The sequence below is a fragment of the Carassius auratus genome, chromosome 22 (genome assembly GCF_003368295.1).
Source record: "Carassius auratus strain Wakin chromosome 22, ASM336829v1, whole genome shotgun sequence".
NCBI lineage: Eukaryota > Metazoa > Chordata > Actinopteri > Cypriniformes > Cyprinidae > Carassius > Carassius auratus.
The window spans coordinates 10197806-10217514 of record NC_039264.1 but is presented as its reverse complement, the minus strand read 5'-3'; the positions used below and the strand labels follow the sequence as shown (position 1 = coordinate 10217514).

At 37.0% G+C, this 19709-nt stretch overlaps 1 protein-coding gene across 1 annotated transcript in view; it reads right to left on the bottom strand.

Annotated features, from left to right (window-relative positions):
• The window catches only part of frmd3 (FERM domain containing 3), a 47892-nt gene extending 28570 nt beyond the window's left edge, over positions 1-19322 (bottom strand). Inside the window, exon 1 of the mRNA XM_026197654.1 lies at positions 18979-19322. Within this exon, the coding sequence (XP_026053439.1) occupies positions 18979-19110 (132 nt within the window). The 5' untranslated portion in view covers positions 19111-19322. The remainder of the gene's footprint in view (positions 1-18978) is intronic.
• Between the last annotated feature and the right edge of the window lie 387 nt (positions 19323-19709).

Here is a 19709-nt window from a genome sequence, read left to right as displayed (position 1 = left end):
AGTCACAATACCTTAGCAACCACGCAGCGATACCCTAGAAACCACTAATAATACCCTACATACTGACCTGTGATTATTGGTGTGTTGTTTGTGGTTATTAAGGTGTTGCTATGTGGTTGCTAAGGTGTTCTGAGTGCTTATTAAGTTGTTGCCACTATTATAAGTTGTTTTTGGTTTCTAGGGTGTTGCTATGTGGTTGCTAAGGTGTTCTGAGTGGTTGTTAATTTGTTTACATTATCACAGGGTGTTATTTGTGGTTTCTAGGGTGTTGCTATGTGGTTGCTAAGGTGTTCTGGGTGACTGGTGGTGGGTTGCCACTATTGTTAGGTGTTGTCTGTGGTTTCTAGGGTGTTGCTATGTTGTTGCTAAGGTGTTCTGAATGATTGTTGGTGTGTTGCCACATGATAAATTGTTGTCTGTGGTTTCTAGGGTGTTGCTATGTTGTTGCTAAGGTGTTCTGAATGATTTTTGGTGTGTTGCCACATGATAAATTGTTGTCTGTGGTTTCTAGGGTGTTGCTATGTGGTTGCTAAGGTGTTCTGGGTGACTGGTGGTGGATTGCCACTATTGTTAGGTGTTGTCTGTGGTTTCTAGGGTGTTGCTATGTTGTTGCTAAGGTGTTCTGAATGATTGTTGGTGTGTTGCCACATGATAAATTGTTGTCTGTGGTTTCTAGGGTGTTGCTATGTTGTTGCTAAGGTGTTCTGAATGATTGTTGGTGTGTTGCCACATGATAAATTGTTGTCTGTGGTTTCTAGGGTGTTGCTATGTTGTTGCTAAGGTGTTCTGAATGATTGTTGGTGTGTTGCCACATGATAAATTGTTGTCTGTGGTTTCTAGGGTGTTGCTATGTTGTTGCTAAGGTGTTCTGAATGATTTTTGGTGTGTTGCCACATGATAAATTGTTGTCTGTGGTTTCTAGGGTGTTGCTATGTGGTTGCTAAGGTGTTCTGGGTGACTGGTGGTGGATTGCCACTATTGTTAGGTGTTGTCTGTGGTTTCTAGGGTGTTGCTATGTTGTTGCTAAGGTGTTCTGAATGATTGTTGGTGTGTTGCCACATGATAAATTGTTGTCTGTGGTTTCTAGGGTGTTGCTATGTGGTCGCTAAGGTGTTCTGAATGATAATCAATTTGTTACCACTATTATAGGGTGTTGCTATGCAGTTGTTGAGATGTTCTGAGTGGTTGTTAGTTTGTAGCCACTAATGTAAGGTGTTATTTGTAGTTTCTAGAGTGCTGCATCATCGTCTGAGAAATTAACTTACTAGACTAGTCAAGACTTTTGGAAAACCTTAGTTACTTTGTCTCTTTGTTACTACCGACGTGTTACTTTGTACACGTCTGTTCGCACCACAATAGATCTGTTGGTGGTGCAGGTGTTGGAATAATAACTTCTGCTTATTGATCAGTTTTCAGATTTTTGTCAGCTTTTAGGGTAATTAATGTCAGATTATCGCTGTAAATAATGAACACAGTAGCAGATGAATATGCCACAGTTTTCTTCTCTTTTGTTTTGCTTTATTTAAAGCAGCCACTTTTCATTCTCTTCTTGACAAATTAAAAAATGTAAACTCAGATATGAAACTCCATATGTCAAACTAATAAGAAACAGGTTTACCAATGTTTACAAATGTTTGTTGGAACTATGGTTTTGGGGAACACTGAATCATAAAACTATGTAGAAATGTTAAATGTTATGGTTTGTTTACATGCTAATCCTATATACAGTATGAGCACTAGTAATAGTGATGATTGCTTTAACAAACAGGTATAATGAAGGAGCATGCTTAAACGATGGAGGCAGGATGGGGGAGAGATGATCGATTATCACTGAGTTTAAAAAGATGGTGTGGTAGACAAGTTTAAACACAAAGCAACCATGCTTCATTGCTCCACTTTATTTAACTCGGCACCTTCCAAAATCCCTGAGAGATTCACTTAGCATTAGCAATACCTCTGTCAGCAGCTCTAGTCTTAACAAACAGAGTGTAGGACCATGAAAGCTTTGCCCTACATAAAATGCTCAGTAATTAATACCCATGCCATATCAACTGTAAGTGTGTCTCCTATAGAACTAAACGTCTAATGTCTGCTAATCCAGAGTTTATGAGGATCTGTTCATATCATAAGCAGAGGACAAAACAGGGAAGAGTGTAAATTAGTGAGTGATTTATGTGAGCAGGAAAACCTGAAGAAAATAAGAAAATCAAAGTTACAAAAAAAGAAAAGAAGATAGAAGATAATGGAAAAGGCAAATGTTAGCATTTTACGACATGCAAACTTGCCTCAACTGAGCAGCTGACCATGTTTGAAAGACATACCCTCTGTCGATTCCCATTAACCCCTCATATCTCAGAATGGTTTAGTCTGTCCTTGGCCCAAATACGAAGGATTGATAAGTACTAAAATACTGGAGGTATGGTGATTTATATACTTTATATATAGCCACGCTTACAGGACCTAATTTCTAATTCACGATTCACTAAATTTCTGAATTTCAACAATAATTTCAACAAATTTTAAGGACTCCTAATACCGTATTTTTCGGACTATAAGTCGCACCTGAGTAAAAGTCGCATCAGTCCAAAAATACGTAATGACGAGGAAAAAAAACATAACAAACCAAGAGAAAACATTACCGTCTCCAGCCGCGAGAGGGCGCTCTATGCTTTCTTTGGTAGGCTACAGGAGCACTGAGCAGCATAGAGCGCCCTCTCGCGGCTGGAGACGGTAATGTTTTCTCTTGGTTCATTTCTCTCGGTTCATGTCAAATTATTTTTGATAAATAAGTCGCACCTGACTATAAGTCGCAGGACCAGCCAAACTATGAAAAAAAGCGCAACTTATAGTCCGGAAAATACGGTAAGTGAGAATGCTGTTCAGAAGACTACACATGGAATAAAATCTCATCTTTGAGCTTAAAATAATGTGCCAACTTAAAGGGGTCCTATTGTGCCTTTTTATGAAGTCTTGATTTGGTTTTTGGGGTGTACTAGAAAAGGTTTTCATTCTTGATTGTTCCAAAAAAGATGTTTTCCACGTATTTGACATTATATACTGTGGCTACAAATAAACAGAAACCGACTCGACCCTAAGAGACGCTATTTTCAGAAGCATTAAAAATAAATAAATACAACAGAAATAAGTGTATTTATGTGTGATTAATTTTGAGTCCTGATAAACTAAATCATAATGATCAATGTATCACTTATTCTATAGTTAAAACATCAATGCTTTTGATTTTGAATAGCTACCCAAAGCACGCTTTATCATGTTCGTGTGTGATTGCGCATGTTGATTTATTTCTTATTAGTTTTCTGATAACTTCTCATTGTTGGTGAAACGATGAGGTTGCATGACGTTGTTCCTGAGAGGCGTGTTTTAGTGACGCTCAGCGGAGCTTCAGGTCCTGATTGTGGCAGCATTAGTGATTTTTATTTGTTACGCAAAAAAAGGCCCATTGTTTATTGTCAATAGAGATGCATGACATGCACACAACTCACACAGAAGTCACTTTCAAAGTAAGTAACTTTCCGTTGGCCAGTGCAGCTAATTCGCTTGTCCAGCTTATTGCAGCTCATTCCTGAGCACATAAATTCACAATTGAAATGCCTGGATAACACACGCTAAATTTTGCTGAATGATAGCAAATGTGATCACACCTTTCTGAACCAATTTGAATATTTCCTACAAAAATGTATCAGTTATCTCAAGTCACATCAATGATCAACTTGTGTATACAGAGGCCAAGCATCAAACCTCATTGGTTTTTGCATGAAAATTTTGGACCCCATTGACTTTTATCGTGTGGAGAGAAACAGTAGAAATGTTTGTTAAATATCTTCTTTTGGATGAACTAATCATGGCCTGTATGTAAAATCCTTAAAAAGAAATTTTCCAAACATCTGAGATATTCAAGCTTGAAGTACCACCTGAACTGCTTCTTAATGGACATGCTGTCTAAATAAAACTGAGATGCTCATTGCGCGAGATGCTAAAAAACCTTATTTTTGTATAGTGACGCCGACGTCACAGACATTTCACACTGCAGACTCTGAATCCATTGAACAGTTCTCCAGTATTGTTCTGGATCTGACCCTGATGACCTGTGCAACACTTATAGCTATAATGGGATCAATCTAATCTTGAAACCATAGAAACATTTCTCTGTCCATCCTCTAATCCCCAAGCGAAGGAAAGTGGATAATGCCGAACAGATCTGAAGGGTAACTGACCCGACGGTGTAAGACGATGCCTTTGTCCAAGTCTTTATATTTCATGCTCAGTACATACCTAAAGATATAAGCATATTCTGAGTATCAGATGTTCATTTCTTTATCAGTTCCTACATCTGTCTAGTGTTTTGAAGGAAAAAAGTTTCACTTTGATGTCCTTAATACATTTTTTCCTCTTTTCTTGATTTATAACTCAAATATACCGTGCAACATAACACATCCATGTACACTGATTTAGACTACATTTGATTGCTATTTTTGATTGTGCATGTAGACCTGCCGTCTGAAAATGTGATTGGCTGTATTAATAATTTGTGAGGTGACATTTGCTCCATTCTGCTTTCAATGCATAAAGCAATTCCTGCATCAGAAAATATCTCAATTATTAGTGAGTGCGACTCACTATTTCTAACTGATCCACTGTGATGATGGAATCATTCAAGACAATTAAAGTCACGTCATGCTGGAAAAATGTTAACTATTTATTACAAACCTTCAATGATTAAATAGAGAAATTGAATTGATTGTTGATTAAACCTTGTATTTTAAGAGTAAGTGATCACTTATGTTGCTTACGAAAACTACAGGATGCTGAAGATGGCAAATGTGGTACTTTTATTCTCAAAATGCATGAATCTCTAACAGAGGTGTCAAGTAACGAAGTACAAATACTTCCTTACTGTACTTAAGTAGAAATTTGGGGTATCTATACTTTACTTGAGTAATTATTAAGTAATTACAAATAATTACTATGAGTAATTATTTGACATAAATACAGTTTACAAAAGGTCACGATCAGTCGGTTTCTCATCTAGTGTAAAGTTTCCTTACACTTATTTAAATATACTTAATTTAATCATACGTACTTTATACATACACTGCTGTGCAAAAGTCTTAGACAGTATTTTCACTTAAAAGAATGGTGTTCGGCTATTTATATATTTTGCTGTAGTGTGTCAGTAGAAAATATCAGTTTACATTTCCAAACATTCATTTTGCCGTTGTCAAACTGCTTGTGCATTCAAAATCGCACTAGATTATTATTCAAATTAATGGCAAACTGATATTTCCTATGGACACACTACAGCAAAAGATATAAATAACTGGCTTAAAACCCTTTTTTGGGGTGAAAATACTATTTTTTCTTTTCCATGAGACTTTTGCACAGCACTGTATTTAAAAACTACATTGTTGCTATTTTATAAAGGATGACCATACAGTAATTCACAGAACTGATTTAAGACAGTGACAGACAGCACTCATCTTAACTAAATATCAGAGTGAGTGACAGAGATACAGTAGAAATATTATGTGTGCTTTTGTATTAAATAATGACCCAGATTGTGAAATACATTTATTAGTCTTAGATTAAGGGAAGCACAACTTGGGAAATGAGAGCATCCAAGGTGAAAGCTATGGATTTATTTCAAATATTTATAATATTCTTTAATGTTATCCATATTTTTTTTTTTGTAGTTCTTTTTTTTTTTAAGTATCGGTTCAGGCACGTTGAGGCGCCAGTACCATTTTAAAAGTATCGAAAAGGCACTGGACTCTACTTAAAAGTTATTATTTCTCACTGGCTCATTTGCCAAACGGGTGCTTTCTCTTCCTCCTCCACAAATTAAGCTACTGTAGGTAGTTGGGTAGTGAGACGTTTTAATAAATTATCGTTTGAGATTGATGACGCAAATGACAATGTTGTGATATCTAGGTTATAGAGCATCACAGTCCCACCCACAGCTGGTGCCGGAACTAAAAATTCAATGCAATTTCTGCATTGACATTTGGGGTATAAGCCATAAAAACGTAACCATACATTGTAGACTTAAAACCAGCTACGACTGTACTAAGCGATAGTATATGCTCATATAAACGCAAAAGGATCATGGGGCACTAACCTTGTTTTGATCTAAATGCCTTTTATTCGCGATGTCTTGGCTAAGTACTTCATTACCCACAATCCTGAACAATCCCACAGTGATGCATCTGATTGGTGGAGCTCGTGTAACCGTCTGGTTAAACCCCGCGAAGGTCCGTGAAGACTGAAGATCATTAATAAAAAAAAAAATAAAATAAAAACCTGTGTTGCGTTTTTGCACGGTAGACTTATCAGTGCAATCATGATCTCCTTGGCTGCCATTGAGAGTTTTGCAGGGAGGTTGGTAACTTTAGTTAGCATTATCGTCCTCTTTAGCTAGGCTACTGTAGCCTCCATATGAAATGAGTCATATCAAGCATTTTATAATGCCACTGTCAAAACAATATTTAGCCTAGGCATACCTTTTTGTGCATTTACTGAACATTTGTGTAATGGCAACGACATGTGTTGACGACTGAGCGATGATTGCAGTCAGATACAAAGCACTGCACCATGTTGCTGACGTTATCTTTAACCACTTTCACACACGCACACAATATATAATTACTGCACATTCACTATATAAAATAAAATTCACTGGAGGAAAAAGTTCGCGCGAGCGGCCGTCATCAGATTTGGAAGTCGCTCAAAAGGCTTGTTGCCTCGTTCTCAGTTGTGGCTTCAGTCTAATTCAATGGGGCGCGGTGGTTTATGGGATGAGTAGTTCCTGCGCTCGAAATGAAAATATGTACACAGTCTTGTACCTTTGACTTTTTTTGGATCTTGTCTTAATTTTTTCACTTGAAATGATATGTTATATGCTTATGAGTTCAGCCGTAGCTGGTTATCCTCACACATGCTCTAAAACTCTTTAGATACGGATTTTTCCGAAAGTGAATGGGAGAAATGAATGGGAAATTTACTTCCGGCACCAGAGCCCTCTCGGGCTGTGGGTGGGACTGTGAAGCTCTATATCAACTTTGTAACTCGTTACCCCCCGAACACTGGACATAGCATACGTACAGTATTGTTCAAAATAATAGCAGTACAATGTGACTAACCAGAATAATCAAGGTTTTTCGTATATTTTTTTATTGTTACGTGGCAAACAAGTTACCAGTAGGTTCAGTAGATTCTCAGAAAACAAATGAGACCCAGCATTCATGATATGCACGCTCTTAAGGCTGTGCAATTGGGCAATTAGTTGAATTAGTTGAAAGGGGTGTGTTCAAAAAAATAGCAGTGTGGCATTCAATCACTGAGGTCATCAATTTTGTGAAGAAACAGGTGTGAATCAGGTGGCCCCTATTTAAGGATGAAGCCAACACTTGTTGAACATGCATTTGAAAGCTGAGGAAAATGGGTCGTTCAAGACATTGTTCAGAAGAACAGCGTACTTTGATTAAAAAGTTGATTAGAGAGGGGAAAACCTATAAAGAGGTGCAAAAAATGATAGGCTGTTCAGCTAAAATGATCTCCAATGCCTTAAAATGGAGAGCAAAACCAGAGAGACGTGGAAGAAAACGGAAGACAACCATCAAAATGGATAGAAGAATAACCAGAATGGCAAAGGCTCAGCCAATGATCACCTCCAGGATGATCAAAGACAGTCTGGAGTTACCTGTAAGTACTGTGACAGTTAGAAGACGTCTGTGTGAAGCTAATCTATTTTCAAGAATCCCCCGCAAAGTCCCTCTGTTAAAAAAAAGGCATGTGCAGAAGAGGTTACAATTTGCCAAAGAACACATCAACTGGCCTAAAGAGAAATGGAGTAACATTTTGTGGGCTGATGAGAGTAAAATTGTTCTTTTTGGGTCCAAGGGCCACAGGCAGTTTGTGAGACGACCCCCAAACTCTGAATTCAAGCCACAGTACACAGTGAAGACAGTGAAGCATGGAGGTGCAAGCATCATGATATGGGCATGTTTCTCCTACTATGGTGTTGGGCCTATTTATCGCATACCAGGGATCATGGATCAGTTTGCATATGTTAAAATACTTGAAGAGGTCATGTTGCCCTATGCTGAAGAGGACATGCCCTTGAAATGGTTGTTTCAACAAGACAATGACCCAAAACACACTAGTAAACGGGCAAAGTCTTGGTTCCAAACCAACAAAATTAATGTTATGGAGTGGCCAGCCCAATCTCCAGACCTTAATCCAATTGAGAACTTGTGGGGTGATATCAAAAATGCTGTTTCTGAAGCAAAACCAAGAAATGTGAATGAATTGTGGAATGTTGTTAAAGAATCATGGAGTGGAATAACAGCTGAGAGGTGCCACAAGTTGGTTGACTCCATGCCACACAGATGTCAAGCAGTTTTAAAAAACTGTGGTCGTACAACTAAATATTAGTTTAGTGATTCACAGGATTGCTAAATCCCAGAAAAAAAAAATGTTTGTACAAAATAGTTTTGAGTTTGTACAGTCAAAGGTAGACACTGCTATTTTTTTGAACACACCCCTTTCAACTAATTGCCCAATTGCACAGCCTTAAGAGCGTGCATATCATGAATGCTGGGTCTTGTTTGTTTTCTGACAATCTACTGAACCTACTGGTAACTTGTTTGCCACGTAGCAATAAAAAATATACTAAAAACCTTGATTATTCTTGTTAGTCACATTGCACTGCTATTATTTTGAACAATACTGTATGTACCGAATACAAGAAGCTATCAATCAAGAAGGTATCAGGATCATGAGTTATTTTTCATTTTTAGTTTTTGATTAATCACTTGGATTAATCATTAATTTTGACAGCACTATAATGTTTATTGTATATAGACAACCATACAAGAGTAATTGTTACTAAGCCTGCACCAATGTTCTTGTCCATTGCCCTCACAGAGTCCTGCAGCTAAGCTTGGATGTACATTTACATTCCATTAAAGCTTATTGATGACAAGCCTCTGAAGTTTGACTTTTTGCACCATAACAATAGTTATTGGCAACTAGTCATCATATCTCTAGCTCTTTAATGTATTTGCATTGTACTAAAATGAGTTCATTTTCAATGGGCATATATGTGGCTGAAACAGGAAGCCTAGTGCATCCCAAATTTTTCAACATGAACATTTTAATATAACATTATAGTCATTATTGCCTTTAGAAAAATGTTTTTTGAGGAGGTGGGGTAGTGCACACTAGGACCCTGTGGCGCGGCCCAAGCTTTTGTTCTTAATGGCATTTTTTTCCTTACATTACTTTTACTTTTATACTTTAAGTAGTTTTTTAAACCAGTACTTTTACACTTTTACTTGAGTAAAAAGCTTGAGTTGATACTTCAACTTCTACAAAAGTCTTTTGAAACCCTAGTATCTATACTTCTACTTGAGTAATGAATGCCAATACTTTTGACACCACTGATCTCTAACAATCACAACTGCAACATAAAACATTTATTCATTTTACACGGACAGCTTAAGTGAATTATCTTGTTGTTCTGGGTTCCCTTGTGAAAACGAGGTACACTTTAGCATATATAAAAAAAATACTTATGATTGAAATAATACACTGCTTTGAGTGTGAACAGACCATTATTGTTCCCAGAACATATACGCAAATTAATTCCAATTAAATGAAAATGTATTATAGTTTAAATTTTAATTGCATGCAATTTTAGCAATTAGTTATGAATTAGAATTAAAGTATGTGATACATTAATGTAATACTATACACATGCAAGAGTGTTCTGTTTGTGTTTAGGTATCAGACTACTGACTGAAAAATAATCTATTTTTAACAATATGGTGTGTGTATATATATATATATAGATATATATATATATATATATATATATATATATATATATATATATATATATATATATATATATATATATATATACATACCTGGAAGTAAACCACTTGTGAAATATTAGTTAGTAGATGAATGTGCTGTTCTGTGGAGTGTCCAGCAGAAGTGCTGTGAGTGACAGAAGTGAGTGTGTGTGTTTGTGTGTTTGTGTGTTTAACGGGTCATATATCCCCAATGGCCAAACATGCTGTTGTCTCTTAAAATATCTATCATCACACACCACACACAGTCACTGCACTGCCTCAAGCTACTGATGTACAAACAGAATGGGAGGACACTTCCACACACACACACACACACACACACACGCATGCTTACTATCTAAATAAGGAAATACAATAAATAAATAAAATTAATACCTAAGTTCATTTTTAAATATTAATAAATATCATTACTTAACCTACCTCTATCCCCGATATATATATTTTTATGAAATTCATATTTTTTTCCAATATTCCAAAAATTCTATATTTCCAAAAATAAATGTGTTTGAGCAAAAGAACAAGAATGGCTTAACAAAGCATTAATAAAAACCACACAAGCAGTGTTGTGTCCTGGGCACAGATGTACACACACACACACACACACACACACAGCGTCTCTGCAGCGCAGCGGTTTGTACACGTGCACTGCACATCACTCAACACCACAGCATGACGTCATTCACTTACACCCCTCCTGTTTTATCATCTCTTCTTTCTTCAGTCACTCTTGCAACAAAAAAAATAATCAAAGGACATGGAGGAGGATAAGAATAGCATGAGCACTATTTATAGTCTCCAGCACAACACCACCTTCTCTCCTTCTTGCCCTCTGGACGTTTATTGATGAAAAGAGGGAATGAGAGATACATTTCTGCAGATGGGGCGATTTGCATTTGGTTTAATACCAAAATAGCAATGTTCAATCAGTCATGACACCGCTGACTAAAGCTGCTGACGTCCTCATAACCTTCCCCTCAAAACACTGCAGGTATCGAATGGTAAAGCCATGATACTTTGATATATATCACGAGTACTCAGTGATTACTATTTTCATACTGCAAAAATGCATTCATAAGACACCATGGTATCTCCACAAAACAGGGTAATATCACAGTACTTCCTTGTTACTTAATATATCTGGTTACTTTTCGTTTGCTGTGTTTTAATTGGTAGATGTCACAGATTCTTGTTTGTTTTAAATTTGAAGTTTAGTTTTATTTATTCTTTAAGAATTCCTTGTCAATTATTTTCTTTGAACTTTCTAATGAAAGCTATTGAAAGTAGCCAAAATACTCCAGTTTAAGTTAAAGGGGGGGTACAATGGTGTTTCGTGTATTCAGAGTTGTTCACAGTGTTAAACAGATGGAGTCTCATGCTAAACATGGACTGAGTTTTAAAAAATAATTTAGAAGAATGACTTCTTACTTCCCGAAAAATCTTACTTCCGGGTTGGTACAAGTTTCGGCTGTTTTTTTCTTTTTTCGATCGTGGATCTAATGACGTAGACGAGAACGGAAGTCCTTATATGAGCATTTCTCCCGGAAAGCGTGCCCGCACACACACATTAGAGGAGAGCGAGGCCACCCACATCAACGCGCTTCAAAATCATTGACAGCACTGCTTTTTTAATAAATGTACAAACATTTTAACAATTCTGTGTTTTTCTGTCAATATGGGGTGCTGTGTGTACATTAATGAACTTAAATTATCTCAGCAAATGGCTGCAATATAACGGAGTGAAATATTTAATGGGGTCTGAATACTTTCCGTACCCACTGCATATAAATATAATGATTTCGCTAAACCTGATGATGATAAAATGATGGTACCAAATACCATAATGAATAATGATACATATACAGGGACATATAATAATAAGAACACCACTGTAATACCACAGCTAAATGTTACAAATGGTAATACCGTGGTAATTCCAGTTTCTTATTACTGAACGCCAGTAAAACAGGAATTATAACTGGCTATCAAATTCTGAAGTTTCAGCTTGAAAGACATTCAGTGTTATACATTTTTTTTTTTTTTTTTCATATTTAATGTCACTAAAGGCACTCCAAATGTTCTGTGTGGCTCAGTTTTGTCCATGTAAGGATTGTAAATGCAGAAGAAGAGCGCAGCATCTGTAGCACATGAGTGATGCAGCAGTTACACTGAAGAGCATGATCTGCCTTAATAATGCATCAGCGATCTGTCCTTCAGACACTGAGAAGACACTCACTGAGTGCTGATCCACACAAAACACACACACACACACACATTGCTTTTACTACTTTTCTACTAACTATTTTTCAATGCTTTAGCAAGTAAATGCAAAGTTTTTTTTTCAGGGAAATGCACAAAGTTTTATAAGAGAACACAAAACTTTTGCAAAAGTTAGCTACATTTATCAGGGGACCTCAGTATTTTTGCAAAAGAATGCAAAATTTCTGCAAGCGCACAACGTTTCTTTGGAAAACGTGAAATTGTTGTGAGCCAATGCAAAGTTTCTCAGGGGAATGCAACATTTTAGCAAGTAAATGCAAAATCATTGTTGTTTGCCGCAGGATCATAGCCCTGCTATTCAGACAACACTGGCATGATTACGAGTATCACATTGCTTTTATACAAACATTTAATAAACAAGAAGTTAATATTGAGAAACTTACATTTTACTTCATCTATTCTTGCCAAAGAAAATAGTTCCAAATGAAGACGAAACAAAACTGACTCAGAAATCAGAGCGACACAGAGAAGTGGTGTTTCTTTCTTGAATCAGAGTAATGAAAGTATCAGTTGAGTGAATAATTCAATGACTCATTCATACAAAACAGTGTACCGTATTTTTCGACTATAAGTTGCACCTGCGTATAAGTCGCATCAGTCCAAAAATACGTTATGATGAGGAAAAAAAACATACAGTATTGTTCAAAATAATAGCAGTACAATGTGACTAACCAGAATAATCAAGGTTTTTCGTATATTTTTTTATTGCTACGTGGCAAACAAGTTACCAGTAGGTTCAGTAGATTCTCAGAAAACAAATGAGACCCAGCATTCATGATATGCACGCTCTTAAGGCTGTGCAATTGGGCAATTAGTTGAATTAGTTGAAAGGGGTGTGTTCAAAAAAATAGCAGTGTGGCATTCAATCACTGAGGTCATCAATTTTGTGAAGAAACAGGTGTGAATCAGGTGGCCCCTATTTAAGGATGAAGCCAACACTTGTTGAACATGCATTTGAAAGCTGAGGAAAATGGGTCGTTCAAGACATTGTTCAGAAGAACAGCGTACTTTGCCTTAAACTAATGCCTTAAAATGGAGAGCAAAACCAGAGAGACGTGGAAGAAAACGGAAGACAACCATCAAAATGGATAGAATAATAACCAGAATGGCAAAGGCTCAGCCAATGATCACCTCCAGGATGATCAAAGACAGTCTGGAGTTACCTGTAAGTACTGTGACAGTTAGAAGACGTCTGTGTGAAGCTAATCTATTTTCAAGAATCCCCCGCAAAGTCCCTCTGTTAAAAAAAAGGCATGTGCAGAAGAGGTTACAATTTGCCAAAGAACACATCAACTGGCCTAAAGAGAAATGGAGGAACATTTTGTGGACTGATGAGAGTAAAATTGTTCTTTTTGGGTCCAAGGGCCACAGCCAGTTTGTGAGACGACCCCCAAACTCTGAATTCAAGCCACAGTACACAGTGAAGACAGTGAAGCATGGAGGTGCAAGCATCATGATATGGGCATGTTTCTCCTACTATGGTGTTGGGCCTATTTATCGCATACCAGGGATCATGGATCAGTTTGCATATGTTAAAATACTTGAAGAGGTCATGTTGCCCTATGCTGAAGAGAACATGCCCTTGAAATGGTTGTTTCAACAAGACAATGACCCAAAACACACTAGTAAACGGGCAAAGTCTTGGTTCCAAACCAACAAAATTAATGTTATGGAGTGGCCAGCCCAATCTCCAGACCTTAATCCAATTGAGAACTTGTGGGGTGATATCAAAAATGCTGTTTCTGAAGCAAAACCAAGAAATGTGAATGAATTGTGGAATGTTGTTAAAGAATCATGGAGTGGAATAACAGCTGAGAGGTGCCACAAGTTGGTTGACTCCATGCCACACAGATGTCAAGCAGTTTTAAAAAACTGTGGTCATACAACTAAATATTAGTTTAGTGATTCACAGGATTGCTAAATCCCAGAAAAAAAAAATGTTTGTACAAAATAGTTTGAGTTTGTACAGTCAAAGGTAGACACTGCTATTTTTTTGAACACACCCCTTTCAACTAATTGCCCAATTGCACAGCCTTAAGAGCGTGCATATCATGAATGCTGGGTCTTGTTTGTTTTCTGACAATCTACTGAACCTACTGGTAACTTGTTTGCCACGTAGCAATAAAAAATATACTAAAAACCTTGATTATTCTGGTTAGTCACATTGTACTGCTATTATTTTGAACAATACTGTAAGTAAGTTGCACTGGACTATAAGTCGCATTTATTTAGAACCAAGAGAAAGCATTACCGTCTACAGTCGTGAGAGGGCGCTCTATGTCTTCAGTGTAGACTACAGGAGCACTGAGCAGCATAGAGTGCCCTCTCACGGCTGGAGACGGTAATGTTTTCACTCGGTTCATTTCTCTAGGTTCATGTCAAATTAATTTTTATAAATAAGTCACACCTGACTATAAGTCGCAGGACCAGCCAAACTATGAAAAAAAGTGCGACTTATAGTCCGCAAAATACGGTAATGATGTAATGTGTAAAAATCCTTGCTGGATAGTAACTGATTACATGTAATCTGGACTCAGACTACAGTTTCTGTTTATTATTTACATGATTACATATAATTCACACAATAAAAACAATAGCAATCAGTTATTTACATTTTATTTATTCTCCCCATTTCCTCTTTTTCATTAGATTCACAACCTTGACATGTAAAGTTCAACGCACTTCTGTCACGGGTTGCCAGGCGAAGGAGCTTGAAGGAGAACAAAGGAAGCAGATAGTCAAACAACTTCAAGTCTTTAACCCTTTAACTGCCGCTCGACAAAATGGTTGAGCACATTTTGAGTCACTATATTTTATTGAGAGGAGTACCTAACTTAATTCAAGCTGATTGAGCCATCTCTACCATCTGGTAGAGGTAAGGTATGTTAAGCCAAAAAAAATCAACAGCATTTGTCACAACACTTCTTCTTTGATGGATGTCAGAGAGAAAGAAATCACTCCTGCCATGTAAACTGTTTTTGGTGAAATTTTGCAAGGTAAGCATATTTTTTTTTTTTTGACATATTACACTGTAAGAGCCCTAACTTTACAAAATTATTTTACTTGGTGCCATGAAAAAACTTTAGTATGTTTTCAATAATTTTTCAAAAACGTGCTCAACCAAATGGTTGATTTGTCACTTTATGGTAAACGTAGAAAAGCTAAGCTAATGTTTTAAAAATTATGGGACGTGTTGGAAAAAAAATACATTGAGTGTGGTAACTAATGCCATAAGGAGATAAGAAATGCAAACAAAAAATGCTTTTTTCTTGGTGGGGCAGTTAAAGGGTTTATAACACTTCATGGGACCGTAGGAGATATACAACATCTTTATACGACAGAGACAAGACAAACAAACTGAGCAAATGCAGGGCTTTTTCTACAAAACCAAACGATGGACTAAATAAGATAAGAAATGAACACAGGTGGAAACTATGGACTAATCAAGCGACAGAGAGAAGGCAAGATGAACAGAAACACAGAACACACACGTGACAACTTCATGTTGCCAGTAAATCAAATTGAATAGAATTTCTTTCACTTTATATTTTTATAAAAAAATATGGTTCAAGATTGTGATGAACGTGTAAAGTCAAAAGTAATCCAAACGTACCGTATTTTCCGGACTATAAGTCGCACTTTTTTCCATAGTTTGACTGTTCCTGCGACTTAGTCAGGTGCGACTTATTTATCAAAATTAATTTGACATGAACCGAGAGAAATGAACCAAGAGAAAACATTACCGTCTCCAGCCTTCAGAGGGCGCTCTATGCTGCTCAGTGCTCCTGTAGTCTACACTATATGTTTCATTTCCTCATCATGACGTATTTTTGGACTGATACGAATTATAGTCCGACTTATAGTTTTTTCATATAATGTAGAATCACTAACAGACTACTGGTAAAAATTCACTGAATCATTCTCTCTAATGCACATATTGACCAACACAGTCTCATATAGGAACTACTGTACGCTTTGGTGAATTGATGCCTAATTTGTATGAATTTGTACAAAATAATTTTCATACGATCTGCTTCTGCACCAATCACAAGTTAGGCTTGCTTTTTTCCTAAAAGTCTTAAGTTTCCGTACAAGTCACTTTGCATGAATTCATATAAAATGCCACCCAACGTTTACTCATGAGATTGGGTTGCACTGACAGACTTTACGTAATGTGCAAACACAGTGAAAACTCAAAGGTGTGTATATCAGCAATCTCTAGACCAATCAAACTCAAGGAGAAGAACTAACTGCTGACCGACACGATGCACGACAGCAGACATGAACACGGCATTTAACTCCTCATGTAGCTGATAAAAAACTAAGAACTGAGTGCTTATAACATGTAAAAGTGCAGCCTCTGTCTATGAGGATGGTCATGAAATATGCAGGAGAAAGCCATCACAGAACAAGAAGCCATTAGAGCCTCGTGGCTTTCTGAAATATTCATAAGACCAAAACAGAGCGCTCCTTCTTTTAGCTCAAAAGTTTATAAACATCTCACCGGAGAAAGAGACACAATGTATATATATATATATATATATATATATATATATATATATATATATATATATATATATATAAAAAGACTGGTATGCATCGTGCACATCACTCTTTCTGTCATCTCTTCCTTACACTTCACCTCTTCCACAGATACATCAAGAGATATTTTAAAAGTTTGTAGAAAGCATTTTAGCTGTGTTCACTGGTCCAAGAGTAGCTCTCTACACTTGAAGCCCAGCTAGGAGCATCATAAGAGGACGGTTTCCTGACTCCACCATCATAGTGTAGTTTTCTCAGGATGAATGAGACTAAACGGATGTTGCTTCCATTAGACTGCATGTGCATTAGTGTGAGCTCGATTACACATCCACATCATCATCCGTTCTCATCAGTTATCATCCAACACTTAAGCCTGCATCAGAGCTGAACGACAATAACTACGTTACGCCTGCCTCGCGGCCTTTATAGATTCAATGATATTTTTATTAGCAAAACTACATGCAGATTTTCAGCGGATTGGATGTTTTTGTTGTCTCTAAGAATGCTCTGAAGGGAAGTGCATTTTCAAGAGTCTTTCCCAGAACAGGTTCTGCTCATTTATCTTGACTGGAACATAGAGAGCATGATGGGATCAGATTCACTGGCTGCGTCTCAAAAGCTAGGGATCCGCCTGCTCAGACAGAGATTTTGGGCACCATCGGTACATTTAGACATTATGCAGCGCTTCCCTTGGCTTTCCAGAAATCTGAAGAAGTGGCACAGTAGTGTTTGGTGAGCAAATCATTACAGCTGCAAACACAAGTCTCAGGTGCTAACTAACAACACCGCTTGTTTTATCCATGCCATAGTTGTCTTTGGTTTGCACCACTTGTAGTGTACTTCCAAATTTGAAAGTATATTTGTAAAAAAACAACAACAACAAAAAAACCTACTTGCAGACATCAATCGTTTCTTAGCACACTTATAGATAATAAATACACTCTGTAATAATAAACTCAAATTAAGTGTTTTACTTCAAAGTACCTTTTTTATTCATTATGTTTTAATAATCTTTTGTGGTGCTTTACAGAAGTACACTTATTGTAATGTGCTGATTAACATATACTAAATCAAATGTACTGTTAGTGATTATATGTTTACCTTTAAAGTTAATACATTTTAAACTAAACTGCAACTTCATCTTTACAAATGTGTTATCACAAATATATTTAAATACATGACACAAGTTTCAATAGTAATGATATTGAAATAGATTTTAGTTTACTATAAATGCTGATCCCTGCATTCAGCAGTACACTTTAACCATATTTCCACATACAATAGAAATAGTTATGAATTATGTATAAAGATGTACTAAAGTCCTGCTGAAGTGTGTAGAAAAATAAGTTAAACTAACTGTTTAATATAAACTTAAACTATATATATATATATATATATATATATATATATATATATATATATATATATATATATATATATATAAAATAACATTTTATTGTAAAACAAAAAAACAAAAACAAGCAATTAAGTGTCCGAAAACAGTTAAAAGTATAAAAATTAAATAAGAAAAATACTTTAAACTATAAGCCCATTATCTCCATAGTACTTATCTTAAAATGATGCTTCAAATCACCTTTTTTTGTACAGCGCTTGGTTGTGTCAAAGCAGCTTTACAGAGTCAAACAGAAAAAAGGTTCTCAATAATGCAGTGTACTTCTTTTTCTCAAGGGCTCAAACATGTTGTTCAAAGTGTTAGATATAAATAAAAGTGACTTGACTTTACTGATCAAACAAACAGGTCCCACTGCAAACTGTTGTCCATCACAGACTTTTTTTATTGAATTTTTTCAGCACTGTTTCAGCACTGTGTCTTGGAAAAGAAAGAAGGTAACTCTCCATCAGCGCACGAGACTCATGCACGCGCACGGCAGGCTCTCAGTTCCCCAAACCTCTACAAAACACCGCGACGGAAATCACACACAGTGACAGCAGTCAATAGTCCTATACTGCGCCATTCAGCTATTTACAGACGAAACGCATTCTGTACATTAATCTTACTTGAGTACAAAGAAAGTCTAGGGCGTAACTGTTTAACAGGCGATAATGAAACGAGCAAACCCTGAGCAAAGCGTCATCATCGCTCCCGAGGCGCATACTGCCCAAACAAGTGTTAAACGGTTTAACACCATGTAGACTATTGATATAATAAGCTTTATGCCCGTTATTTGCAGTGAAGAAGAGCGTCGCATCGCTGAGCGCGCGCGCGCGCGCACTGTCGCACACGCGCTCGCTCGTGCCTTACCTGGATGCTGCACGAGATTTCGGAGTCGTCGAGCAGCCGAACCGTGCACTGGACCTCCTGCGCGAGGGAGGAGACGCTCGGACTCCGAAATCGAAGCATTTTCATGGCTCTTGGTTCCGCATAGCAAAGCATTAAAAGCGCCTTTGAATTGGGAGAGCAGCACGCTAACGCGACGTTTATGCCGCCAGTGAAGAGGAGGAAGGAGAGATGTGGCGTTATATGACTGGGAGAACGATCCCCCTTTTTCCTTCTCTCCCTCTCCCTTCCACCCGAAGGCGCGCGCGCGCGCTCCTGCCTCCCTCCATCAGTTCAGTCGCATCAGCATCTTCACCTGAGCGAGCGACCACACGTGTGTTACCATTACAACAGCAGTAACAGCCCGGTCTCCGCCTGAATTTAATCATTACTACTGAGGCTAATATTTGTGCTACTGCAAAACCATAATAATTTAATTGGGATTGAAATTTTGAAGTATTTATTTGGTTGTGTGTTTCACTGTGGCAATAAAATGTGAAGTAGGCTATGTTTAGTTTCGCTATAGAACATAGGGATGTTTAGTTATGCACGTTGATGCATGTAAATAACTAATGAAATTAAAAATGATTAACGCGATCATAGAAAACCACAAATTTTAAGTGTGAATTGATATGAAAAAAGAACAAATTCGAAAATAAATACATCTGAAAATGTCATGGACATTTCTGTAGGCTAAAATTAAGATGAATTTGCTT